This window comes from Coffea eugenioides, chromosome 2 (assembly GCF_003713205.1).
Source record: "Coffea eugenioides isolate CCC68of chromosome 2, Ceug_1.0, whole genome shotgun sequence".
NCBI classification, from domain to species: domain Eukaryota; kingdom Viridiplantae; phylum Streptophyta; class Magnoliopsida; order Gentianales; family Rubiaceae; genus Coffea; species Coffea eugenioides.
Window position 1 is genome coordinate 1,867,064 of NC_040036.1, and position 27,773 is coordinate 1,894,836.

The 27,773-nt window shown below is 39.5% G+C and overlaps 5 protein-coding genes across 5 annotated transcripts; 2 read left to right on the forward strand and 3 right to left on the reverse strand.

The window, feature by feature from the left end:
- Window positions 1-6,273: 6,273 nt before the first annotated feature.
- Window positions 6,274-7,579, forward strand: LOC113762500 (pentatricopeptide repeat-containing protein At5g52850, chloroplastic-like). Its single transcript, XM_027305971.1, has 2 exons — window positions 6,274-7,517; window positions 7,567-7,579. The coding sequence occupies exons 1-2, from the start codon at window positions 6,274-6,276 to the stop codon at window positions 7,577-7,579; spliced, it is 1,257 nt and encodes a 418-aa protein (XP_027161772.1).
- Window positions 7,580-7,589: 10 nt separating this feature from the next.
- LOC113763474 (pentatricopeptide repeat-containing protein At5g52850, chloroplastic) lies at window positions 7,590-9,415 on the forward strand. Its single transcript, XM_027307302.1, has 2 exons — window positions 7,590-8,745; window positions 8,836-9,415. Exon 1 carries the CDS (start codon window positions 7,627-7,629, stop codon window positions 8,623-8,625), a length of 999 nt encoding a protein of 332 aa, XP_027163103.1. The 5' UTR covers window positions 7,590-7,626; the 3' UTR covers window positions 8,626-8,745; window positions 8,836-9,415.
- A 2,078-nt stretch (window positions 9,416-11,493) lies between these two features.
- Window positions 11,494-13,862, reverse strand: LOC113761053 (probable NADH dehydrogenase [ubiquinone] 1 alpha subcomplex subunit 5, mitochondrial). Its single transcript, XM_027303868.1, has 2 exons — window positions 13,433-13,862; window positions 11,494-12,099 (listed from the first exon to the last, which is right to left on the reverse strand). The coding sequence occupies exons 1-2, from the start codon at window positions 13,749-13,751 to the stop codon at window positions 11,882-11,884; spliced, it is 537 nt and encodes a 178-aa protein (XP_027159669.1). The 5' UTR covers window positions 13,752-13,862; the 3' UTR covers window positions 11,494-11,881.
- A 2,146-nt stretch (window positions 13,863-16,008) lies between these two features.
- LOC113763727 (WRKY transcription factor 22) lies at window positions 16,009-18,220 on the reverse strand. Its single transcript, XM_027307638.1, has 3 exons — window positions 17,527-18,220; window positions 17,172-17,285; window positions 16,009-17,015 (listed from the first exon to the last, which is right to left on the reverse strand). Exons 1-3 carry the CDS (start codon window positions 18,024-18,026, stop codon window positions 16,457-16,459), a joined length of 1,173 nt encoding a protein of 390 aa, XP_027163439.1. The 5' UTR covers window positions 18,027-18,220; the 3' UTR covers window positions 16,009-16,456.
- A 4,064-nt stretch (window positions 18,221-22,284) lies between these two features.
- Window positions 22,285-27,515, reverse strand: LOC113763027. Its single transcript, XM_027306710.1, has 9 exons — window positions 26,993-27,515; window positions 26,115-26,209; window positions 25,669-25,748; window positions 25,000-25,041; window positions 24,746-24,873; window positions 24,192-24,372; window positions 23,670-23,848; window positions 23,033-23,263; window positions 22,285-22,945 (listed from the first exon to the last, which is right to left on the reverse strand). Exons 1-9 carry the CDS (start codon window positions 27,172-27,174, stop codon window positions 22,654-22,656), a joined length of 1,410 nt encoding a protein of 469 aa, XP_027162511.1. The 5' UTR covers window positions 27,175-27,515; the 3' UTR covers window positions 22,285-22,653.
- Between the last annotated feature and the right edge of the window lie 258 nt (window positions 27,516-27,773).

Here is a 27,773-nt window from a genome sequence, read left to right on the forward strand (position 1 = left end):
TTGTCGGGTTTGGGTATCATCGACATTGAAGCAACAATGGAGGGGTGGCAAATCAGGCCGAAAAATGAATACTTTGATCCTGTCCTCGCTTATGGTATGTATATTCGTTCGAAAACCTTTAAATGTGAAATAGGTAGCATATTTAGTGGTCAGATGGGTGAAGAGAGTAAAATTTTGGTGGTGGGGGTTACTGAAAGTGGCGTGCCAGTGGTCCTAGATGTGGGGGTATGGTGGTGGGCACCTAAGTTTGTTGTTTAGTTGTTCAAAAAGTGTAGGAATTTACGAATAATTAGCATTTCATTAAAAGTTGGAACTTTTTTATTGTTTAACTTCGATTTAAGCATTACATTAGGGTTACTTTTTTAAAAAGCATGTGAAAAAGAAAAAGAAATTTTAATTAATTATATTTGAATTTGAATAGTATATTTATCTGCATTTGTTGTAGCCCAACTTGTATTGAAACAATATATTCATATTGATATGCAGATCCAGAATGTAAAATATTTAGCATAAGATTACACCATGGGGGAAGAATAAATTGGGGAAATTATGTCAGTTATGAGAATGGAGAAGTGGCCTACATAGATATGTGTGATGCTGAACGTATGTCAATCCATGAGTTGAATAAAATGGTTGGAAAAGTTGGTCATCGTAATGCAACCATTTTATACTATTACCTTGAACCAGTTGCAGACATGAGGACTGGTTTGAGAGAATTGTCTACTGATACCCATGTTAGGACATTCTGTGACTGGGCATATAAATTCAAGGTGATGGATACCCATGTTAGGACATTCTGTGACTGGGCATATAAATTCAAGGTGATGGAAGTGTATTGCCATCATCTGACAGACCCAGAAATTGAAGAACTGAAAAATCCTGTAATAATAGAGTCACCAGACAAGGGGAAAAAGAAAACTGGAGTTGTCATAGAGGAAGTAGATGAGGAACAATGCATAACTAGATATGTAGGTACTGAGAAGAGTAGTAGAAGGGATTGTATGGTTGGGAATGTATGGGGTGAAAAAAGGGCAAAAAACAGTCAAAGGGATAGTAATGTTAGGGCAGTAGAAGGTGTAGATACGGTTGAAAAAGTAGGGGGTGAAAAAACAGCAAAAAGCACTCATGCAGCTAGTAATGTTGGGACAGTAGAGGGTGAACATGAAGCTGACTATGGTGGTGGTGAACACGAAGGTGAACATGAAGCAGAGGGTGAACATGAAGCTGACTATGGTGGTGGTGAACACGAAGGTGAACATGAAGCAGAGGGTGAACATAAAGCTGACTATGGTGGTGGACAGCAAGGTGAACATGAAGCAGAGGGTGAAAACATAGATGATGAATCTGAATCCCAAGTAGAGGAAGAAAATGATAGATTTAGTGGTGCCAATGACTATGGTGGTGAAGAGATTATGCTGCACATTTTGAATTCGAATGCTGATGGCTGTGGTGAAACTTCATAGCAACAGCAGAGAGATGAAACAACTGACCAGACGCAATGTTCAGAACAGGAGAATGTTTGTGGAAGGCAAACAGAAACTGACCTGGAAAAACAACAGCAAGGTGCGAGAAAGAAACAAGTTAGGAGAAAGAGAACCAGATCAGCAGAACAAACTAGCCAGGGACCAGAGGATATAGATTCACTCCAACAAGATTACATCCCTGATCACCTGAGCAGTGACAATGACTCATCAGATGATGAATTCAAAGGGAGATACAAAGACTTTGTCCTAGAGAAATTCCTCAGGGATCCCAAATTCGAGATTGGGATGAAGTTTGAGTCAAGAGCACAATTCAAATCTGCTGTGACTGAGTATGGGATTAGGATGGGTAAACCTGTTTGGACCAGTAAAAATGAGCCCACCAGGGTGAGGGCCAAGTGTAGGGAACCATGTAAATGGTTTGTATTTGCTTCAATAGAAAAGGCTCTGGGCACAAAGGATTTGGTAGTAAAGACTCTGCATGATGTCCATGAAACATGCAGCCATGCATGGAAAAATAAGAATATTACAGCCAAGTGGCTGTCTGACAGGTATGTAGAGAGGATAAGATCAAATAACAATCTGCCAACAAGAGAGTTAAGGCAAACAGTCCATGAAGACTACCAGGCAGAAGTATCTAAGCATGTTGCAGCTAAGGCCAAGACACTAGCTATAGAGAAGATCAAGGGGTCAGTTGAGTCACAATACAAGAAAATATGGCAATATTGTGAAGAAATTAAAAGGACTCATCCTGGCAGTACAATGGAGGTTATGTTCACTCCATTTAGAGAACCTGGATGTAATCCAAGGTTCATGAGGATGTACTGCTGCCTTGGCCCACTGAAGAAAGGCTTTAAAGATGGGTGCAGACCTATTTTGTGTTTGGATGGATGTCATATTAAAGGTAGATACCCAGGCCAGCTGTTGACAGCTATTGCAGTGGATCCCAACAATGGCTTTTGGCCAGTTGCATGGGCAGCTGTTGAAAAGGAGGCCACGGAGCAATGGAGATGGTTCCTAACCCTCTTGAGTGGCGACCTGGAAATACAGAACCAGGGACATTATACTTTCATGTCTGACCAGCAGAAGGTAAAAGCTTAATGAGAGCTCTAAAACTTTTAATCTATGGTAAAAATAAGCCCCTTAATTTTGTATAGCAGAATTTAAGCCCCTTAACTTTTAGTGTAGGTAAAAACAAGCCCCTGAACTTTTAATATAGCATACTTGTTGCCCTCAAACTCACCACTTGGCTTGGATATCTAACTTATACCTGTTGTGATATTTTTTGTAGGGACTGGACAGAGCACTCGCAGAGGTTCTACCAAATTCTGAACACAGATACTGTGTTCAACACATGTATAGGAATTTCAAGAAAAAATATCCAGGATTAGGTTTAAAGGATCGATTGTGGCATATAGCAAGCACCACAACAGTTGAACATTTCAACCAAGCCTTGGATGACCTTGAAGCCTATGACAAAGAAGCACATGCATGGGTGAAGAAGGGACCACACCCTCGACATTGGTGTAAGGCCTTTTTTTCCAAACATACACAGTGTGATATGTTGGTTAATAACCTGTGTGAATCATTTAATGCCCATATTTTAGAGGCTAGGGACCAGCCTATTATTTCTATGATGGAGGCTATTAGGGAATACCTGATGGAAAGGATCCAAAAGAGAAGGGCAGCAATGGAAAAATACAAGTTAGATGGTGGACCACTCATTAGAGAAATTGTGGAAGAAAGGGTCAAACGTGCAGCACAATGGGAAATAACATGGAATTCTGGCTCAGGTTATCAAGCAAAAGGGCCACGGGGAGCCCAATTTGCTGTTGACCTTGACAAAAATGAGTGCACCTGCAATTTGTGGGCCTTGAGTGGCATTCCATGTTCCCATGCAATTGCTGCTCTACATAGAGCTAAAAAGGATCCCTACAAAATGTTGGCTAAATGCTATCATAGGGAGGTATTTTTTACCATCTATGATAATGTGTTGCAGCCTATTAATGGAGATATTCAGTGGCCACAGTCAAACATGCTGGAGTTGGACCCACCAGCAAGTGTCACTCAACCTGGTAAGCTAAAGAAAGCTAGAAAGAGAGATGTTACAGAAGGAAAAGATCATGGCAAAAGGTTGCGAAAGAGGGTTGTAATCCACTGTAGAAAGTGTGGAGGGATTGGACATAATGCTAAAACTTGCAAGAATCCTCCTAAGTCATCTACTGAACAGCAACCTTCTCAACAACCACCACCTACTGGACAACCATGTAATCAGCAGCAGCACGAAGCACCAACAAAAAGACAACGTGTGCGTTTGCACTTCATTATAACTTTCAGCCTGTTTGTGACCTTTTTTTGTGATCTGAAATGCTTTCTTTAATATGTAGGTAAGCAAGAATCAGGGACAAAGAAATCAGCAAAAAACTCAGCAGCAGCCAACACATCAACCTCAGTCCCAGCCTTCTCAGCAGCCACCAACACAGCCACCAACACATCAACCTCAGTCCCAGCCTTCTCAACAGCAGCCAACACATCAACCTCAGTCCCAGCCTTCTCAGCAGCCACCAACACATCAACCTCAGTCCCAGCAATCCACCTCAAGACCACCAGTTCATAGGCACAAGAGAAGTACATCAAAAAGGCCACTGACAGAAGCAGACAAAGGTTTTATTAATCTCAACTATGCTTATTTGGGTAAAGATCCACCTTTCAATGTTGGAAACTGGCAAGGGAAGAGGTGAAGGAAGAGGAAGAGGCAGGGGAAGGGGAAGAGGAAAGGGTCCATCTAGAACAAGTTCTTGAAGTATTGCTGGACCTGCAAATATTTTTGTGTGATTTTGTTGACTGTAAATGAATGTAACTAGAATGTTGAAACTATAAATGATATTTTTTTGAATAGGCTTTTGTGGGGAATCAAAGCATGTGCCTGTGCTTGGTATCTAGCAATATGGACACAGGTCACTGCTTTTTGTGTATTTGTCTGTTTCCTATGAAAGTGATTGTTGACTGTGCTTTTTGTGTATTTGTCTGTTTCCTATGAAAGTGATTGTTGACTGTATTTACAGGCAAACATCATTGTAATTTCCTTTTGCTAATTATATTCTAATGTTATGCAGTTACTATCTTATATTTGTATGGTTTGGTATAGCAGTTTTTGTTGACTAGATAAATCAAATACATCTAACAAAGCCCATGACATGCGAATTGGGATAAATAATTCTCATCACATTACTTGCCGAAAATTACAGTTAGCATTGATTGGGTTCAACCACGCTTTTACACTAATCTGTGGGTACAACAAAGACTTGTTTAAGCTAAACAATACAATATACTTCTCCCTAACCATCTGCATCATACACTATAGATCCATTTGCTCCATCCATGGTCCTCAAAACTGGCAGTACCGATGGCAATATGTTACACTTACACACTGCCCTTCATGTATCATCTTCAATTTGCATAATCCCATTACATTTATTCCCAATTTGGAGCATCCCAAGAGAGACTCCACCTGCAATTTTTTTCTCTGTAAGCACCATTATTACAGCAACCAACCAACTTACCACAAAAACCCTTACAAGGAACTTATTCAACCATTTTTGCCACCGCAGCTGCTTCTCTGTTTCTCTCAATTTTGCCTTCAACTTGGCAGCTTTTGCCTCGGATCTCGCGGCTGCAGTTTCAAATTCGTCTTTTTGCTTTTCTGTTGCATTGATCCTCCTTAGAAGGCCTGGTATCAGCTCAATAGAACGACGGCACATCTCTTCGTCAATCCAATTCCAATACCCGCAGCCACCAACTTCTTTTGAGCACACGGCGTACCTTCTTCCTGGATTTCTATCAGTCCAAGAAGTAATCATCTTCGTGACTTTACCACAACGACAAGTAGGAAGCAGATGGCCGCGATATTTGCGCATTTTTTCCTTCCCTTCACAAAGCTTTTACCTTCTCCCCCCTTTTTTTTTCCTTTCAGACTTCTCTCTTGCTTCAATGTCGATGATTTTCCGGCCTGATTTGCCACTCCTTGTTGCTTCAATCTCGATGATACCCAAACCTGACAGTGCTGATTCTCTCTTGCTCTTCTCCCTCCGCAAAGATCCTTAAGGGAAGATGAAAATGGGTAAGGAAAATGTAGGAAAGATTTTCTCTTGCCACTCCATTGTTGCTTCCATTGTTGCTGTGAAGTTTCGACTAGCAGTTGGGTTGGGTTCGGAAAATGGAAAGGAGGGAGGAGTTGTGCCCTTTTTGTTTAGAATATGCGGACAAAAATGCCCTTTGAAGAAGCACACTTGCATTCGTGTGAATTGGTCCTCCGGTTGCAAAACCGGAGAAACTGGCTAAAAGGGCCACGGTTTCCCACTTTTACAGGTTCAAGGGCTTAAAGTCATCAAAAAATAGATGAGGGGCTTAATTTTACCTGGACAAAGAGTTAAAGGGCCAATTAGATAATTTGCCCTTTTAGTTTTTACTATTAATCTTCTGGAAAATAGAAGGCACGTTTACTTGAAGGCTAGAAGCGTCAACCGGTAAGCATCTTCTTTCAGACTTCTTAGCTGCTTCCTCATTTGGCATGTGAGTAGTACACGCCTCGCTAAATGTTACTATGGCCGTGCTTGGATTGTAATTTTTTTAAAAAGATTTTTTGATATATTTTTTAATTATTTTTTTAATTTACATATATTATAATGTATTTTTTTTTATAAAACTTTTAAAAAATAGAGTAATTCAAACGGTCTCAATTAATTTATTTCCTTTTTAAGCCATTCAAATTTGTTTTGAAAAGTTTTACAATATGTCATGGCGAAATGCCTTGAGGCTTTCACACAGGACAGGACCACACAATTTCGAAGAAACCTGCTCAAAGATTGTATCATATTGCAATAAACAATTACTGAAAGAGGGCATTTGTGTCCACAGCCCAATTATCAAAGCGGGTTTTCAAGATAATTTATGGATCAGCAATAACTTGCTCGCTCTATATTCAAAATGCTATGGAGTTGATCATGCACGCCACTTCTTTGAGGAAATGCCATACAAGGATGTTGTGTCCTGGTCTGGATTGTTGTCTGCTTATGTCAAAGATGGTTGCTACGAGGAAGCTCTTGAGCTGTATGATTTGATGAAGTTTTCTGGGGAATGCCCAAATGAGTATACACTTTCGATTGTGATCAGGGCCTGCTCAGCTCTTCGGGATTGTGACCAAGGAACTAAAGTCCAGGCCTGTGCAACAAAGAATGGTTTTGATTCAAATCCTGTTTTAACTAGCAGTTTGATTGATATGTACTCTAAATGTGATAAAAAAGAAGCAGCACAGAAGATATTCATGAATATGCGGAATGGTGACACTGTTTCTTGGACAACTATGATCTCTTCATTTATCCAAGAGGGGAGCTGGATTACTGCGCTGCGACTCTTCATATGCATGATCAAACGAGAAATTCAACCAAATGAATACACGTATGCAAAAATTTTGAGCGCATGTGGTGGTCTTACTTATTTAAATTCTGGGAGATTAGTCCACGCCAGGATGTTAGTCTTGGGCATTCGGCTGAATTTGGTTTTGAAGACAGCTCTTACTGACATGTATGCAAGATGTAAGAGAATGGAAGATGCTATGAAGGTCTCAAAGCAAACTCTTGAGCAAGATACAGTTCTATGCACAACACTATTGAGTGGCTTTTGCCATAACTTGGAGATCAAGGAGGCTGTTGATGCAATACAGCAGATGGTGGCCCATGGGATCACTCCAAATAGTTATACATATGCTGTAGTCTTGAATGGCTGCTCATTAGCTCTGACATTGCAATTGGGGATACAATTTCACTCAAGGGTTATTGAGATTGGTTTGGAAAATAATGTTTCTGTTGGAAATGCACTCATTGATATGTATTTGAAATGTTCTGGTGGAATAATTGACGCTTTTAAAGTATTTGAACAAATAAGGTCACCAAACATCATCTCTTGGACTTCCTTGATTGCTGGCTTTGTTGAACATGGTCTTGGATACGAGGCTTTTCAAGCATTTGAAAAGATGCAGTTTGCAGGGATAATGCCAAATTCTTTTACCTTGTCCAGTATCCTTCAGGCTTGTGGAATGATGAAATCTGCAAATCATACAAGAAGGTTTCATGGATACATAATCAAAATGAACATTGGCCATGATATAGTTGTGGCGAATGCTCTTGTTGGTGCCTATGCTGGACTCCATATGGTTGATGATGCATGGCGTATAATAGGTGAAATGCATCATAGAGATGTTATCACATATACAAGCATAGCGAGCAAACTTAACCAATTAGGACTTTTTGAAATGGCTTTGGAGGTGATCAGTTACATGCAAGAAGATAACATTGAGATGGATGGGTTTACCCTGTCCACTGTCTTGTCAGCATCAGCCAGCTTAGGTGCAATACTGCAGGGGAAGCAACTTCATTGTTACGCTATTAAATCTGGCTTCAGTGGCTGGACCTCAGTCTCAAATGGTTTGATTGCTTTTTATGGCAAATGTGGGTGCATGCATGATGTAAAGAGAGCCTTTGATGAAGCTTGTCAGCCAGACGTAGTCTCATGGAACAGCTTGATTTTCAGCCTAGCAGTTAGCGGTCACTTCTCCTCTGCTCTCTCCACTTTTGAAGACATGAAGTTAGCAGGAGTTAGACCTGATTCCACAACAATATTGGCGGTTCTATCTGCTTGCAGACGTTGTGGTTTGGTTGATATGGCTTTAGAATATTTTCATTCTACTAGAGAAGCAAATGATGCAGTCCCAGAATTAGAGCATTACGTTTGTTTGGTTGACCTACTAGGCAGAGCTGGCAGGATGCAGGAGGCAATGGCTATAATAGAGACGATGCCTTTCAGGCCTGATGCATTGATCTACAAAACAATGTTGAATGCCTGCAAAATACATTCAGATGTACCCCTTGGTGAAGAAATGGCAAGTCGAGGTCTTGAACTTGAACCTTGTAATCCAGCATTTTATTTGCTTCTTGCAGACATGTATGAGAACTCCGGCAAATCTGACCTAAGAGAGAACCTGCGCATGATGAAAGAGAGAGGCATAATACAGAAAGATTATAGCAATAGCTGGATGGAGAAAAGCAACATGGTCCCTCTGTTAATTGCTGGATATGTACCATCTTAACATGATACTTGAACATAGCAGACAGAATGTAAAGCTAAAATGGTATTCATACAAATGCTCGTGAGAATCCTAATCTCACAGTCTCAGATTGGAAGTGGCACGTGGTCTTCTTTACAACAGGTTTGTAAGCATCCCAGACAATATGTCTATGCTTATCATGATTTGTTGCGAAGAAGGCAACACATGTTGATATTATAGTTTCCTCGACAGACAACAGCTTCAGTGTTTTAATGAGGTGAAGGTCCCAGTAAAGCTTACTGGATGTGGTATAAGCAAGATAAGGAAATGAACCAATTGTGACTGAGCTGCTTTCAGAATTCAGACAGAAAGATGTTTTTGCTTCATGAGATGCTGAAAAGATACATTCTAACTGGCAAGTAACTTTTTTCTTTTTTTTTCTAGATTCAAGTTCATATAACCGTCTCTATTGTCATTTTTCAGAGTTTCTCTGTTTAAAAAACTGTACTCGCTGGAGGAGATTCTTTGACAACTAGTCAACTACAGTGAGGAGGTGAAGGGATGTTAGCTAGCAGAAATTTCGGCTTTCGGACCAATGGCAACAACTCGTTTTTCATTTACTTTGGATTGTGGGATATGGTCGATTTGGATTTGAGATTCTTATCCAAATCCTTTATATATCTGGTTTCCCAATAGGTATCTGGAATTCTGGACTTGAAATCCAACATAAAATTCAGAGGGATTTTGGGAGTTTAAAATTACTCGATTTCAAAATCTTCCATATAGATGTCATTACCATTCTCAATCTTAGACCTTTCTCGTTTAAGGTGTATTTTCTTGTAGCCTACTGTTCTGTGAGCATGTACAAATCAGGGAAAAATGGCCGGCGGCCATTGTTGCCTGACAACGACAGAACAGCTAGGTGTAGACTAAGGAAAGGGCTAGAATTTGAGTGCCTCAATATTTGGTGGATGCGTGTGTGATACAGAAGTTATGTTGGCAATTATTGCTATCGCCATGCAGGAAAGGCGAAAAGCGCCAGAGACAGAAGCAGCACAGCTGAAACGCTGGAAGGCTTCTTTGTCGAGAAGAAGAAATGAAAATGGACGTAGGATGTACGCGAGTCGAGCTACTCGATGGCTTGGCTTGAACTCGGTTTGACTGAGTTCGAGCCGAGTCTCGAGCCTACTCGATTAGTCTTTGAGTCGAGTTTTGAGCCAATAATTTGAGGCTTGAGGCTTGTCGTGCTACTCGTCGAGTCGGGGTGTATTTAAATAATATATATGTATTATAATTATAAAATGATCGTTATGAGTATAATTTATACTGAATTTACAATATACTACAATATACTCTTCTTTATAATAAAATTTCATAATGGCAAAAAAGTAATAACATAATTGCAAAAAGATCTAAAAAGAAAAAATGTCTAGAAAAAGGGAAGAAAATAAGGTTCAGAAGCTTTTTCGAGTCGAGTCAAAAAGCTTGATTAGACTCGACTTGATAAAGTTTGACTAAAAGTCGAGTCGAGTCTCGAGCTTAAAGGGAGTTCTTCGAGTCGAGTCTCGAGTTACGATTTTTTGGACTCGATCGAGCTCAAGCCTAGGTACACATGAGTCGAGTCTAGCTCGAGTATAGCAATACTCAAGTTCGACTTGGCTCGATTACATCTCTAAATGGAAGTAGACATTTGCCCCTGAATGTGTTCATTTCCTACCCCAATATTTTTGTAAATTCTTAAATTCTCCTGTAAATAATGCATTCAATTTGGAATATTTTCCTAAATCCAAATTCACAATTCAAACGGTCCCAAAATGAATAAAGTTTACCGCATAGGCATCCCATTCCTTTGCACTTCAAGAGCACATCAGTCATTGTGACATCTACACGCTATGGAGTGTTGTTGAATCTTGACCAACAAAGCTACTTATAAAATGTTAAAAATCCTTGCTTCAAATTGGTTCATCCAACCTCTGTCCACTGGTTCGGGTCTGGATCCTCCGAGGGCATCGTCAAGAATGATGATATCATCAGCGCCGATGGATTTTGTAGTTAGTTTGGACCATAACCCCGAGGCCTGAGGATGGAGTTGACCATGCTGCAAATGTTAACAACAAAATAGTGGGTTGAAAGTTGACTGCTAAAACAGGTTTGACCGATGCTTGATCATAACACATGAACAGGTTTCTAAGTTGGAAAATCCAAACTTTTTAATTTTAGAAATTCTCATGTTGATGATGTCACACCTCTTTGAATTTAGAAATTCCTATATTTGTATTTATCACTCTCAGTTGCTTTTTTTTAAAAAAATAAACTCATTCAAATTAATAGACATGCTAATTGAGCGACGCTACACATCCAAGCACAGTTTCAAGCTCTTTGTTTACATTATTGTAATGAACAAGTACCAAAATTTGCGCCCATTGGAAAGGCCCCAAGTTATTAAGGTACTCAGTAGTCAGCCCCCAAGTTAATTCATGCCAATTCAATTTATTCAAGTTTATTTGTTGGATTGTAGGTCATGTAGGAAAGCAGCGTCAATCGATCCTTCTCAGGTGGTCGGCAAGTTCTATTTACCCTTTAGAATATTCCTGCCAACAACTTACAAAAGAACGTGAACAAACAGAAAGAAGTAAACTGTTCTTGATCATCAGCTACACAACCATATACTGCAAGAGTTTTTGCAAGGAAAGTAATAGCAAACAGAAACACCGGTTTAAAGGATTTCAACAGAAAACTGGGGACAATCAACATTCAATCTAACTTTGATGACCACCAGTTTAACTGAAAAGGTAATATATATGGTCCACTTTCTAGTCTCCTAAGAAAACTAAATTGTTCATGTGAAGGGGCAACGAGGGTCAAACGGATCCCAAACTTGAGCAGCACATAAATATAATACGTATATTAACAAGGAACCCCCTCAACTTCATAGTGATTCAAGGGAAGGATCAATTAAGCTGACAGCAACAGTTTAACTACATGATAGCCAACCAACAGCAAGAACTCAAATGAGAAACAATAAGAAATAATGGCGCCTTGGGACATGGGTGAAATGGGCATACTACCCTAAGTTGTTTAGTTAAACCAGAATGCGGATAGCTGCGGTCAAATTTGGTAAAAGCCACTCAACTTCCGATTATTAACTAGTGGTTCAATCTTTAATCCCACAGATAAACTCCGATCCGAACAGAACTGTTTTTGTGAAATTACAAAAAACAAGAGGGCACCAATCACTAATAAACTTGATGTGGCTCGGCAAAAAGAAGAACAAGCCAAAAGAAGAAGCTGTGGAGTGCTACTTAGATTGCTGCTCGCCAGATGCAATTGCAGGCTCATCTTTCTTTGAGCATGAAACAGCATCTTCCAAAGTGTTGGTAGAAACGGCCTCAAGCGTCCTATAAAACTCTTCAGGAAGAGGACCAGGTCGATGCAAGGGTATATGCTTTGGAACTGGAGCATCATTTTCGATAACTTCACATTCATAATCATCTGGGATACCCCATGGTTTCCACTCTGCACTTGAAACAAAGACACCCAAGTGACCAAAACATCAAATCGGCAATATTTAACTGGAGACTTCCTCCAATATTAGATGGCTCCAGTTTCAAGCCATTTGAACCAGTATAAACTTGGAATTGGCATCAAGATTAGTAAAGATAACAACTCTGGAGTGACAATATCAGAGTAGAAAAAGCATTACATCCTCTCAACATTTAGAACATCTACGTTTGTCAAATGTGGTTTGAAAATTTAAATACATAACCACCAATACAACAAGACAAATATAGACAATAGCCATGAAGCTGATCAACCAAGACCAGCAAAATACTTCTTTTGTTGACTAGATCATGCACTCCCAAGTCACAGATCAATTTGCGATTAGTTCACGTCAATTTTTCACTGTTTACCATTTGAAAAGGAGCAAAATAGAAGAAGAGATGACGAGAGCTTTTACTTCTTGACTCACTCAATAAGACATTACTACTTAATAGTTTGCTCGCTCAATTCTATTAAACTAGGGTGCTTGGTTTCTTCTGACCTCTAACTAGCCATATGAAGGAACCTTGAGGTTCTTCACAGCTGCCGAGAAATCAGATAAGAAAGCAAATTGCAATCCAGATTCTCATAATCAATTAGAAAACAGATTGTTAAAAATATTACTAATACCAACTCATCAAACAATTACCACTACCCTACTCCTAAGATAACCATTCACCTATCAAAACCCAAAGTTCTATTTTATGCTCTGACCACTCCCCGGAAAACTCCCAAGTCCTTTCAAAGAAGTAAAAAAAAATAATAATAATAATAATCAGTGGTCAATGCACAAGAATAGTTAACAACTCTCTCTAGCTCCACTGCCCTCATCATCCCCAAAACTAAAATGTCTATAGATTCAAAACTGAATTGGATGAAAACTTCCAATGTCAGTCCAAGTCTTCGAAAACTTATAGCAAAGAAGATGCAAACTTAATAAGCTTTTTTTGAAACCGTACAATGTCATCTTCTCAAAAGCTCGTTCTATATCCTCAAAAAAAAAAAAAAAGGATAGAAGACCAAGCAGTAAGAAAGCATACAATTAACTGTAGAACATCCACTATTTCCCAAAGCAACACCATTTTCCCCCTCCCTCCCCTACAAGCAGTCCACAAACTTTCTCAAGAGCAATTAAACCAACCAGAAAATTTTATTTGATCACTTTTTAAAAATATATATATTTTTCACGGCAGATGCAGGGAAAATGCCACGCATTTAAAAAATAATAATAATAATAAACAACGGAAGCGACTAGAAAATCATTCTTAATTATTTGAAAAAAAGAAAATGAAATGTAGAATGCGGATACCGATCATGTGGCCGATGAGCTTGAGTTCATCCTTAGCCTCTTCAATAAGCTCTTCGACCTGGCCGCAACCCAGACGCTTCTCGATCGATTCCCAGTCCTCTTCCTCCCGGCACACCTTGAGCCGGTGGCGGGTGAAGCTTTCCACAGCCTTACGATATCCTTCATCCTCGGGGACGGCCTTGATCTCCACTAGGGTTTTGCTATACAGACTGATTAAAACCTCCCTAGCATTTGGCACAACATCTAGCCCTACGATCCCCGTCGTCTCCTTCACCTTCGCCATCATCATTAACGGCCGAGCCACCCTCCGCAGAAACATTCTGACACGCTCTTTCTCTGGACAAGTTGACTCGATGGGCAGATCGTTCTGTGGCTCGCTTGCTCACTCAGTATTGGAATGGAAGTCAGAGCTGAAGTCTGAAGATTACCAAGCTACACTCCGAATTGGTTCCCTTTACTTTTCTAGTAAAAGGTGCGAGTTACTCATTGGGCCATTTTGGATTATGGTCCAGCACCCAGGAGGCTGGATATTACGGGTTCTTTTGATTTTGTGTCCAAGTGTATTCATTCAGAGGCTCACATCCAATGTTCGGCCTGCTTTTGGGGATATCTCGAAGGCACATATGGGGTTTCTAAACAAGTGTCCTAGCACAATGTTCGTCATGTGTATGCTCACTGTTCGAGATAATCAATTTTAAGTTGAAAGGAGTAGTGCTAATTTTTCCCTTTTAACTTTCATTAATTGGTCCTATTTGATAATTCAATTCAACACTTAAATTTATTGGATGCAGATCTTAACATATTCAGATGTGCTTGATAACAAAAATTGAACATCTGGATTAATTAAGTAATACTAAATTTTTCAGACAAAATTTATCATAAAAAATAAGTGATAAACTATTCACTTATTACTTAACGTAATACGCACCCAAATGTATCAGATTTAATATTTAACAATTCAATAATGTAATAGATGCACAATTCGAATTACATATTTCAGTTTAACAAACATCGGATTTTCGCTCTCTACATGCCAATTGCCACATTCCAAACCGGACTAGACAAAACTATACATATTCAATGTGCGAGAGGTCGATAGACCCGTCCATACGCCTACGAAGTCTAGTTGCCTTATTTAGTAGGGAAGAGTGAAATGCCAAAAAGATGGAGCGCCACCTGGACAATTAATTGGAATATAGTGGGAAGAAATACTTATCATTTTCTCCCTGAGACCCTCTCGTGTTAGCTTTATAGAGTTGAGGTGCGAGACTTTCATTTAAATTGAAGTTCTTGCTTATTTTACAATACCAGGGACGTTCCTATTAATAAACACGCGTTCGAGCTTATTTGACATCCAGCTTAAACTAGAAACTTCAGAATTTATTTAAATAAATGGGTATAGATATATCCAATTATCCATTTATTTAAAATTCTATTTATTTTTTTGCATGTTATTTGACAAGAAATAATGGTATTTGAGTGTTATTAGATTAGTAAGAAATTTAAATTTATTTGCTTAACACTTACTAAAAGTTGAGTTTAAATGTATAATTATTTTTAAATAGGTATAAATAGATGAATTGAATCAATCTATTATCCACCAATTAAATGAATTTAATTGAATACTCATTTAGATCAATTCAAAATTAATGGATGAATTAACAGATTTGAAGAAATCAACATAATTGAATTGTGATTAACGACTCTAATTATCCCTAAGAACAGATGATGATGATGAGAAAATAGAGCGTGGGAATCGGTTTTAGGCGTGCGTGTCTGTCTATAAGTGACGTGTATTGTATGCGCTGAAAGAGCGAAAGTTGACTTTCTTCCACTTCACAATGAAGGCAAACTACTATCATTCATACAAGACTAAGCCGAGTCCATTAAATCTTAAAAGCACATTAGTATCTCCGCTTTTTTCTTGACTCTCCTTGTGTAGCTAACAACAACACATATCCGTTCCTAATAAAATTGAATACGTTAGTATTCAAACTTATTTGATTATTTTAACGAGCTTAAAATTTTATTTATTTTTTTTACAAGATCGAGTTTGAACGAATTTTTTTTATTGAATTTAAAGGTTATCAAACATAAAACGTTATTCAAGTTTAGTTTGACTAGTTGATAAATCAAGTTCGGTTTGACTAGTTGATAAATCAAGTTCTAACGAGCTTTTATCAGATCGAATAGTTTGTTCATCTTTAAGCTCTAATAACAAGAAATGACATGTTTGTTCATTAAGCTTTGCATTGTATTATACAGTAGATTCATTTCCAATCCAATCTGCTAATATATTGGGCTAAAGATGAAGTTGTTGAATTAAAATATTCGGCACAAATTTACAAAATGAATCTCGAGTAACGTGACCTTTTCAGTTTTTTTTTTCCCTTTTTATTATTCGATATCTCCTTTCACTTATAAATTCTGTCGGAAGCGGGGCTTGTATTATGTAATGGTGGTCAACTATTTGATGCGTAACGCAAATGAAAAATAACCAGTCATTTTATAAGGTCCTGAAACAGTCAAATGAAAGAAAGACCAATTAAATCTATTTTCCAGGTGAAATTGCGGGGAATGTTTGTCCCATGAGCTCCTCAACGATGATGAAAGATAGAATCCTCGTTTAGGAATTCTAGGACAGACTCAAAATTTGACTCCATGGAATGGTTGGCTCGTGGCTGGGCACCTTTTATTCTACACAAAACTTCACCCAACAAGTACACGACTGACTGATCCTTAGAAGCTGCTAATACTTTGATAAAGCTGAAGTCACAAATCTAAAGGAATCACAGGCTAAAAGAAAACAAGAAAGTTGGGTGGAGGATAAACACAGTTTTATTTCTTTCAGGATCACCTCATTAATTCGGCTGCCGGCCACAACAGCTTGCGGATGTCCTAGTCCAAATGTCTCGAATTTCCCGGGCCAACTACTAAGCAGCCGTCGCAGCAGGCGATGAGAACAAAATCCTCGTACCACGTCACGTACGACTACGAGTTATCACCAGGCTACCACTTCAGACTTTAGTCCTTAAAATGTAAGCCCTTGAAGAAACGATCATCATTCACGAGAGCATAGTTAGGAATGAGAATATCATCATCCCCGTTCCCATCGCCATCATTTTCATCATCGTCATCACCATCATCCGCCCACCCCTCTAACTCCTCCTCCCCTGAAAATAATAATTCTGCGCCGCAGCTGTTGTTGTTTTCGTTATCTGCAGTCTCTTGATCCACATTTTCGTCTACGCCACTGTCGCCTTCTGTTATGGGCGTGGCGGTTGGAGAGAAACTGGAAGCAGAGGCTGGAGATGATGAAGAACAAGAAGCTATTGATGAGGAGGCAATGTTATGGATATTAGTGGTGGAAGTAGTAGTAGCGGTGGTGGTGGTGGGGCGCCTGGCGGCGGCAGCGGGGGGTACTTTGCTGCGGGTAGTACCAGCGAGGGAGCTCCGGTGCGTAGGACGGGGGTGCGAGTGTTCCCCGCTGTATGAGACCACGTACATGCTAGGATCCGCAGGGCATCGCTCCACTTGTTTCCTCGCTGTACATCCTTTCGAGGTGCTACATCTGTAGTAGTTTCTGATTGATTTTTTATCCCAACAAAACTATCTAGTGTCATTGCTCAATTATCCGGAAAGTTAAAATTAATGTGACGGAACTTTTCCTTGCAACATTTCCATGTGATAACCAAATAATTGGGATATAGCCGGAATGGGTGATCAAAGAGAAAAAAACCTTGGATACGGGGAATCTTTAATTGGCTTTTGACCGTATTTTCTCCATGCCCATGAATCAGCTGATAATTCTTCTTGTGTCATTTGTTGAATCCTCTTGGCCTGCTGGTTTTTCCTGTTTAGGAAGATGCTATTAATTTGCATTTCTTGAAACACTTAAAAATACGGTGTCAAGATTCTATGCTAGTTTCGATTCTTCTCTATCGTTGATTGGAATTGTATACTAATATTCAAAAGCTGAGCCACATTAATTCTATGACGTACAACTTAATTTAGTTGTTATTTCGACTCGATCTGGGTTGGAAGATCCAAAAATAGTTAGTATTCCTGGAGTTTTCTAGTAAATGCTCGCTTACCTTCTTCGCGGCCTTTCGGGCTGAGGACTTGTAGATGGAAAAGAAAGGGAAGAACCAACAAACATCTCACGGCTGAGGTGTGAATATCTTTGCGGTTGCTGCATCAGCTGCTGTGGTTGTCCATATATCCGTTGCTGTTGAGGTGTCTGATCTGCTGTGCATCCAGGGCCTTGGATTGCTTGGATGTGCTGAGCTTGTGAATTAAGGTCGACGAAAGATTGTACTATATCCTCGTACGGTTCCTTGTAAATTTCTTGGAGTCCCCGAAAGGAGTCCCTCGTGTGATTTGCAAAGCCCGGAAAATCAGATGAAGTGTGGCCGCTTTGAAATGAAGGAGAAGCTAGGAATGACGACGACGACGGCGTCTCTCCCGATGGCAGGCTGCTGTTCTCAACAGGGGCTATGGCGGCGTCAGTCGTAGTGGATGAGGAGGCTGTTGATGCAGCAGCGGCGTTGAAGCAGCTCCTCACCACCGCATACAAATCCCAGTCATCAGCCATATATTGAGCGATTCATCAGGGCCGGGATATACACTATTTAGTGCACACACCTCCAGTTCTCCAATCCCACCACTCTGCTTACGCTTGGCTTCAGAGTCCAAAAAAAACTACAAACAGACAAAGGGGCACAGGCTTTATTTTTTCCCCTTTTTCCTTAATGCTAAAAATCATCAGTGTTGTCCTGTCCACTAGCGTACTGTAGCATTCTGCAAATTGGAGATGGGAGACAAAAGGTGGAAAAATCAGAGGGGGCCCGAGGAGGACGGCGCTGACTTTTGGAAGAGATAATTAATCTTGTAGTATAATCAATAATGCAAATGCAGGGGGAGCCTATTAGAATGGAGGAGTGGGGTGAAGAGAAGCAAAAGATACAGAGACAGGCTCTGACCTTGATTCTTTTATTACCACTGGTATCTCTCTGTCTATTTATACCCGAAGAGGAATATAAAGATTTTCCACATTGTCTCTGTCAGTCGATGGAGGAGAGAAGCAAAGTGGTTCCGGAGTCAGCGCTTTGGCATCTTTGATATGGAATAAGATATGCCTTGAGCTTCTGAGATTGACTTTGCAGAAACGTCAAAGTGGGGGGGCTGGGAGTTGATAAGGCGGGTGCTATACTCCTAGCCTAGGCAGGTACAACTTCAACCTGCACAGGATTTTGCGCTTTTAATCTTCCAAGCGTGCAAATTTATCGATTGTGTGGGAATAAATTATGTTTGAGATATATAGACCTTATTGTTGTAAGAATATTTCGTTTTGGGTATAAAATTTCAATTGATCTACTTTTCTTTTTTCTTTTTTTTTTTAGACACGATAGACATATATTTATTCTATACTATGGGAGTGGGAGAGGGACCTGAAGAAACTAAGAAAAAATCATCGGTGGGGACTGAATCACCACCGTCCGTGTCCGTCTGGAATCATTTAAAGTGACAGATCATATATAGTGATCGATGGTGGGACAAATTTTGAGTCATTGATCTCCCACCCCACCAAATCTTACAGACTTTGGTGGTAGCCATTGAGCAAAGCACGGTGATTAATTGATCTACTTTTCTTGTGCAACGATAGAATTGTGCATCATGCAACTTTTAGCCGAATTGTGTACCAAATTTTTGAGCTTAACTTCTTCAGTCGTATATTTGTTATACTACCATATATATCATTGTGAAAATAGAGCTCCAGCCTCCAAAAACCTCCAATGATATGTTTGGAGAAACTTTTACACCCTCCCCAGTTCAACCCCAAGTTGGCAAATGCTCCCACTGTGATGGCCACTTTTCGCGAAACAGTGGAGGAAAGATTCCAATTTTCTATGATTTGCGTCATGCCATCATGATCCCTTCCAGAATTTGCTGGTTCTCAAGGAATATGGTCCGCGTCCAAAAGAATTTTGGAGTGGTTAAAACACAAAAAAAAAAAACTAAAATAGTAAAAGGGCAAGCTGAAGTCTGAAAACACAAGCACATAACCATTCGTTCCGACTAGGAATTGCTTAGTGCAGGCAGGCCTATCAATGCAAATATCCTTGGCAAGCGAGGATAGACTGCAATTGTTTTTTGGTCGCCCGTGAGAGCCCGGAGTCTCGAGGTTCACCGTCATTAGATTGATTGCTCGGCAAATAGACTGATTCAACGAAGTGAAATAATGTATTTGCATCTTCCCCCACGTCGTTGGTTAAGATGAAAAAGCAATGTAATGGCCTGTACATACGTACAATTATTTGTTAATTGTACAGACTAAAGTTTAAATTAATGAGAAAAGTTAGAATTTATGGGCATCATACGGCAAACAAGAGAAACATATGACATAATCCAAAAGCAAAACAAAAGAAAATGGGGCATTTGACAGACCTCTTTTGATTTTCGTTACGTCAGTTTGAAGATGCTGAAAGATCGATTATGTTGGTTTTTCTTTCATAGCCCTTGTTCCCCTCGATGCAGTCAAGACCCATAGAGCTGCCAAAGGCTTAGAATATATCCTCTATTCTAAAGATGCTGTTTTGTTGCTCTACTTTGTTAGAGGGTTCGCATCTCATCTCAGATGGTCCTGGTTCAACCAAAATCAAATGCTAGAGCCAAAGATATGGTAATCTTGTAACCAGTGGTGGTAGATCCTAAGAGGGGTCAATTTCTAGCAGAAGGGAAACAAATAGCAGCTACTACAGAAAGAACGAAAGGGCATGGCTCGTAGATTCGGCTTTGCTGGTACCTGGCATAGGAATGTTGACGTAATACAGCAAGCCAGTAACACTAGCAATCTAATCTATGTCAACACAAGAAAAAGGGAAAGTCGAAACCACTTCAAGCATGTTTTTTTTTTTTTTTGGCAACGCCGTAATTTTTCTATAATATAATCTATCCTAATTTCAGGGGAGGGGGCTTAAAGAAGCTATATATATAAGGGACTAGCAGATATAAGAACATAGTAAATCAAAGGAGTGTTCTGACACATCCTTTAAACTTTAAACTTTTTTCACTGCAGATAGGGTTCGATTCCTTAACTTACAGTTCAAAGAGGGACTTTAGTTCTTTTTTGGTGATGCATTGGGATATAAGATACTGAGATTTGGTTAACCGATGGATGGTGTTCATTACCACAAAAAAATTCTTTAGAGTTAAGGGTGGGGGGTGAGAGTTAAAGAGGGATAATTGGGGTTGAATAGGATAACTTAATCCAAGACATGTGGATCAACAAAAGAACTGCAATTTTAATCAAACCGAGGAAGGAAATATCCAACTACTGAACCGCCATACCAGCCATAAAAATGATATAATCAGTCAAGAAGTGTTCAATTGAAATTCTCTTCAGTTCAAAACAAATACTCACTTAAAAAGAGGATGCTTAATTTGGATTGCTGGCCTTCTTCCACTAAATACTCACTTAAAAAGATGGTATGATCGATCGTTTCAGGATCAATGATGATTACAGTTTGGCAAACGTTGAACAGAAACTGAGGTGTAATCATAGAGATATCATGTGTAATAGGGACACGATGAATAACTACATGTATCGTCGTTGATGAATGGGAGGGATACTTTAATGAACAGCAAGTCGAAGAAAATTAAGTTGAACTGACTAGCATTCTTTGGTGCCTGTGTTCAGCGTCTACATCAGCATGTTGCTTTACGGGATCTTTTTCAGGTTCAAAGAAAGGGGAAGGAAAAAGCAAAAGTGCTTGCAAAAGTGCTTGAGAGTGAATCAGCTATATCCGATTAATGCATCTCCCAGAAAAGTTAGGCCTTCGACTTTAGAGACTTGGTTGCAGTTGTCCTCGGGGGGCGGCCGTGCCCTTCGTGGAGCCGGAGGGTGTTTTTAACTTGGTGTCACCCATTGGTGGTGGGTTTGGCCGAATAAAAGAAAAGACGGCCACTTCCTCTTTGGTGATTCTTCACTTTTTTCGGTTCCATATCTATTCGAGGGGGGAATTGGTCAACCAGCTTGACAGCACTTGGTGATACTGTGTGGTGGGTGGCACAGAATGGCTTGGAGAATCGCGACGCACCACGAAATGCAGGGGAAATCTACAATGGTGAATAGGACAAAATTTTGAGGCACAACAACCACCACAGCTTAGCTATAGCAGATGCAGAACGTGGCTCCGTTCCAATCGACTATTCTTTTTTCTGTCTTGTTAATGATTGTTTAAACGAGTTGATTTGATGTTAACATTGGCGCTTTTTTTTTTTTCCTTTTCCTTTTCTCCTCAAAAAGTCCGATCACTGACTTTTCTGGCGTTGGTTCGTATGCAATTGTTTCTCCGGTCGCTGTTGCCGGATATGGAAATATTCGGGCACATACACAAGTGAATGGCTAAAACCAAATCCTTATCTTCTATTCTGCCGAATTTCGTTGTCTGACTCCTCAGCCAAGCCAAGTCCATCGAAAGTTTGATGAGGACGACAGCCTTGATTTGAACTTTGAAGTCCATCAATCATCCATTTGCAACGGAGTAACACCTCTCAAATTGCTGAAAAGGAAACGTATTTGGTTCTTCTTTGGCATTGTGCAATCATTTGCAAACCGGACGCTTTGCTGCTCCAACTCAACCAAAAATGACACCCAAAAATGAACAAACAAAACTTTTTTTTTTTTTATCATTTTTCTGGTGTTAGCGTTAGTAAAACATATTCTTCACAAACGAGCGTCACATGCATAAATCTTCCTTTTTCACATAAGCCGCATGTACAAGATTTCCTTTTTCATTGAATTCAATCTATTGTACATAACTAATGTCGATGCAAATTCCCCATTCTCATCTGTTCGAACGAACAAGGTAAACATGACTTCAAAAAGATACTAGTAACAGATCCAGAGTATTATTATCACATGCCCAAGAAATGCCCATAAGAAACTCTATCACTGCTGCCAAAACTTTCAGATCAACAGCTACAACAAAAAGGCACAAGGCTCAGAAATACTGTACTTTCTACCCGTATGAAACTGCTATTCTTGGCGCTTATTGTAAGACTAATAACCCAATGCTACCAGTTCTAACCACCAGAAACACAGCACATCATCCACTAGTACCACACAAACATGAATAGCCCCACTAATTTACATCTTCCCAGTACCTGGAACAACTACACAAGCTAAATGCAACAAAGATACAAAACTGGTAATGTGTCTAGTTGGCTTCTCTCCTAATCAATCTAGCTGAACCAGCTTTTACATAATCACCAATATTTGCCACAAAAAGAGGATCTCTCTCTTCGATTTTAAGTTCGTTACTAACAGTTCCTGGCTGATTTGACGGATCCATCCTTTCTAATTCTTTTGTTAGATCCTCCATTGTCTTTTTTAATGTGGCCTTGTTCATCTGCCCTGCCTCTCCTGCTGAGATACCAACCATAGTAATCTTCGGAAGAAGAGGAGATGACTGTAGTTGTTGTCTCTTAGACTCGGTGGCAATCTTCTCTCTGCAGGACAAAAAAAATTAATTAGTTTAACAGCATTAATAATGAAATGGATTGGACATTTTTCCAAGAGCATCAACAGGACGGCACTTTTTATCTTCTAATGTTGGGAGCTTCTGCCGTTCCTTCAACCATGGAAGAGCCAACCAATCATGGAATGGAAGTTGAGAGTCCAGCTTTTTTTCCTGCTCAGCAGAGATATTATCTTTCATATGATCCTCTGACTTGTCAAGGCACTGAAGCGACATGCTACTGTTTCCTAAATTACAGTCTTCAATGAGGTTGGAAGATTTGCTTGCTCTCAAGAAAGAAGCGGTACTCCTGCAATCAAATAGATTGTGTAAAAGATAGCGGAAATTCCAAGGAATTTTGATCTCACAAGGCAATAAAGGAAGGAAAAGAGTTATGATTGCAAACGATCATCCAAGTTACAAGAACAGGAGGGATAAGAACGCGTCACTGTCACAATGAGCTCTTCATTACACCAACATTAAGATATGCACAATTTTGTTGACTGGAAAAACATCGGTGAGAAATTTTTTTCCTCCAAATTTTCCAATAAAGTTGAAACTATAAACTAAACTCATCCAAGTCCATGGTCAAATTTTTCAGCAAACAGCACAATGTGATCAACTCAAAAATGATAGTGAACAGAGATTCTCTCAATATTGTTTTAAGGGAAGAAACAAGCTTATGTCAGAAACTAAATCTTTCTGTATCACAGTACCTTTTCTCAAATGAGTCAACTATATAAGGAAATTTTGGTTGGATTCCAGTTGCTTTCCGCAGCCATCTATTTCCGAGAAAAACCTTGTCGACAGCATGAAGAAGCTGAATTTCAGCAGCCTTGGATATGACACTTAAAGGAATCCCAGGATTGCCCATTTCATCAATCACTTCCTGAACCTGTCAAGAAGCAATACATGGGCTTCTGGGTGTAAGCAAATGTACTCTTCACATAGTCAAGTTTTATGTTTTTTTCTCATCAATCAAGCACTTAGTTAAGTGATATATCGTGTGAATGCCCATTGCAGCAAACATAGCATAAGAAAAAAATTCTTCCCATCCGTGGCTCTCTCTACCTAGCAATTTTGCGCTCCAGCCAAACAGATAAAAGCTTCCTTTTTAATCATGCCAAGCTCCTTGCACATAAAACCAATGGGGAAAATGGCCTCCTCAAATAGTTTGCATCTCAGGTACCATCAATTTTATTGTAATAACTGAGTAAAATCAGTTTACAAATTTGTACCTCTGGAGGCTCCCACATGCTATCTCCCATCTCTTCAACTACTTCTGCCGCCAAGTTGTCATCAACAATCTCCCGTCTTCGGTGCATGTTCCGAGTTTGGATCAATGAATGGAAATGCTGATCGACAGATTCTTCAAGAATGTTGTCCAGTGTACTTTTGTCAAAGAAGTATGGTGTGTACCTAGTGCAAAGGCAAAATTAAGCGAACCTGTCAGGTACAAAACATAGTTACGCCAACATATAGCAATGAAATCCATGATGAACCAGATAGCTAGCATATCTAGATGATAAATGGAGAACTCATGGTGCTTGCGGACAAGACCACGCACCACTACTAGGAGACTGACACACATGACATACCAAAAGAGGAATTCCACATCTTAAACAGAAATTGAAAGGGAGAAAAAACCATCCCATAACAGAAATTTAAATTCAAAAATCATATTTAGTAGGAGGTTAGGGGACAAAGCATGTTTTTATCAGAACAATGAAGATGCAATCCAGCTAACAATAATTGGCCGAACCAAGTAACATGTACAAGAGGTCAAACTAACCATTTTATACCATCAGTAGTGGCTATAGCAATATCTAAGTTTTGAGCACTGAAAACAGGCACTCCTTCAACCTTTTTCTTTCCCCCATTTTGTGGCATCATCTTAAGGAGTTTATTTGCTTCCTTGACCTGCATGACCGCAAGATGATGTAGCAGAGGATAAAATGTCTATTATCATTCAGGTATTTCTGTATCGTATTGATTTTTATCGCATCAGTATATTTTTCTGCAGAAGAGCAGAAAGTGTCATGTAACCTGTTTCTCATTTGGGACAAATTGGAATAAGTGCGGCCTTTCCTGCATAGCACATGGAAAGAACTTTTAGCTATTCTTTGAAAAAACATTTGCCAAGAAAAAGGTAAATTACTCCATACGATTTTGTCTACTACCAATATAAGAAACTTTAACAATGAAAAAGCTACAACATTAATCTGTAATAGACAAGTCTTAGAAAATACTGGCTGCCAAAATATGAAGATGATACTTGAAACATTACTTGAAACAAAATGAAGAAGAAATTCTCTGCTCTGATCCTTACTTCCTTTAGAATTACCATTGAAAATTAGGTTTCTCTAAGCTCCAAAATCAAGCCTCAGAGGGTTGACAAGGATCCATGACTCAGAATCCTAGTATTCATAGTTCCATGATATTGCAACTTGTAATTGCTTTTTTATGACCAAAATTATCGTAAAAACATCTTACACCCTTTCCAAGTAACTTTCTATCACTTTCTTATAAGAAAACCTTCCAAATTGTAAAAATTATCTACAATGTCCCTCTTCCTTCTTGAACATCCTAAACTTTGTCCATCCAGAAGAAACATAATATTTACAACTCTAGATAACCAGCCACTCCATATTCATAAAATGATCAGCTGCAAGAAATAAAATTCAGATATGTCCCTCAAGATCAGCAAGCCAGTACCTTGAAATGCTCATATGCTAAATCAAGGCGACATGCACCAACGACACCACTGGGAATATTCAGCCGTTTAACATAAGAAACTGAAGCAGAATAAATTAGAATATGAGTAATTCTCTCTATAACAAGGTATGTTAAGCTCGATGTTTATTAGAATTACAGCAGCCGAGGAAGAAGAAAACAAAGAAAGTGTGTGGAGAATGAAATTCATTTTTTATATTAAAAAAAGCATCAAACAACCTCTGAGATAGGAAAGGATATAAGTCCAACCAATCAAAGAGGATATGACCTGTAAAAACAAGCTAAAAGAGCATAAAAAGCCATCTACCAATCAAATACCTGTTCTTAGCCTATATATAACAGTTTGCTTTCAAATGATACAGTTTATATACAACGTCAAATATGTTTAAAACTGAAAGCTATGCATGTCTTTAATCTTAAAAATTAACCTGCATCTCCAAGGTCCATGAAAAAGCGGAACACAGGGCCATTCCTTTCACTCTTGGTAACGGCTGCAAACATCTTCTTAAGCCACTGGGGAGTCCTATGGAATACAGAAAGTCATTCAAAACAAGGACAACATAGGCATGTCTCAGCAAGGCAGAAATTACATGGTTTGGATCATAGCTTCTCATCAATTACAGCACGTCCCGACTAGACTGATCCAACCTTCTCCTCAAACTTCTCTTCAAATGTCACATCAGTAACTAGTTCCAAAAGGGTTCTGAAGATCTCATAAAGGACTGGTCCCTGGCTGTCTTTGTTGCATTTTTGTCTATTTTGGAGGCAAGTGCTTGAAAAAACTAGCTTTTTCATATGCAGTTTATGAAACTCTGAAAGTTCATATTCTCATTTTTGAAGGCCATAGTACAGAAAAGCTGCAAGCTTTATTTGTACTCTTACTATAGCTATGTACCTTTTTAATCCGCTAGATTCATTCCATGTTAATTTCTTCTTTCTAGATTCCTCGGCTGTTTTACTAGATGTTAAGATAACATACACTTGATTCAAAATGAACTTGAACCCGAAACAAAACCAAATCAGCACGTTTCTAAATCCCTGGTAAATAGGCCTCACAAATCAAACAACCAATACAACTGGAGGGAAATTGAATCTGTAATTAAAGATGTTCCAGGCATTAGACCTAAGTCAATAAAAGCTTCGAGAAACCTAAAGCAAGCCTTCTTGATGAATTATCATCTCTGATGCAAAAAAAAAAAAAAGGGACTCTCTCAGCAAACAAATAATATAATTCATCTGCAGCCCGTGAACAAATAAGAATGGTATTATAGTTTACAAAGTAGGATTTTTATGTAACAGGTGATACCTTTTGGATAGGAAAGGTACGTCAAAATGGGTAGAAACAGCCATGAGACCTGTCCCAGAAAGGTCGCACATGCTGAAGACTTGGCCCACAAATGCCGGCCCAGAGCTGTCTTTAGTAGATGTGAGGCCGGAAATTCTCACGGTGGAAGGAAAACCTCCGTGACCGCCGGACTTAGAAGACATGTTCTTGACGGCCGGTGGAGAAGATAGCGGCGAATTAGGCCGCCGAGTAGTCGACGAGTCGAAGGGGAAATCAGTATAAGCGAGCGGGAGATAAGAGTGGTGGGCGACTGGAGTCGGGGAAGGGTAGAGGGAGGAGGAATTTGGAGGGGGAGGAATAAGGTGGTGAGGTTTGTGGGGTGAGGAAAGTGGAGAGATTGTTGGGGACGGTATCAAGGAATCGAGACAAGTTGTTGAAGATATTGGGGTGATGGTGAGGATGAGGAGGGTCAGTAGCAACCGCAGCTGCAGAGGCCATCAAGCGTCGAGAAGACTCCTCAGGATTTCATATTCCGATTGTTCCATCCTTTTTTCTCCATATTCCCAGGCAAAATATTTGTATAAAATAAAACTAAATAAAAAAAAACCTCAAATAATCCTTTCAAATTTGAAACAAAAACCCAAAAAGCCCCTTTCGCATGCAAAGCGCTCAAAAACCAAAATTAAGACCTCAAATGGTCCTGCAAATTTGAACCAAAAACCCAAAAAGCCCCTTTCGTATGTGATGCGACCGCCAAAAACTATATCCGAGCTGAACTGTAATGAACCGAGCTGCCCACACG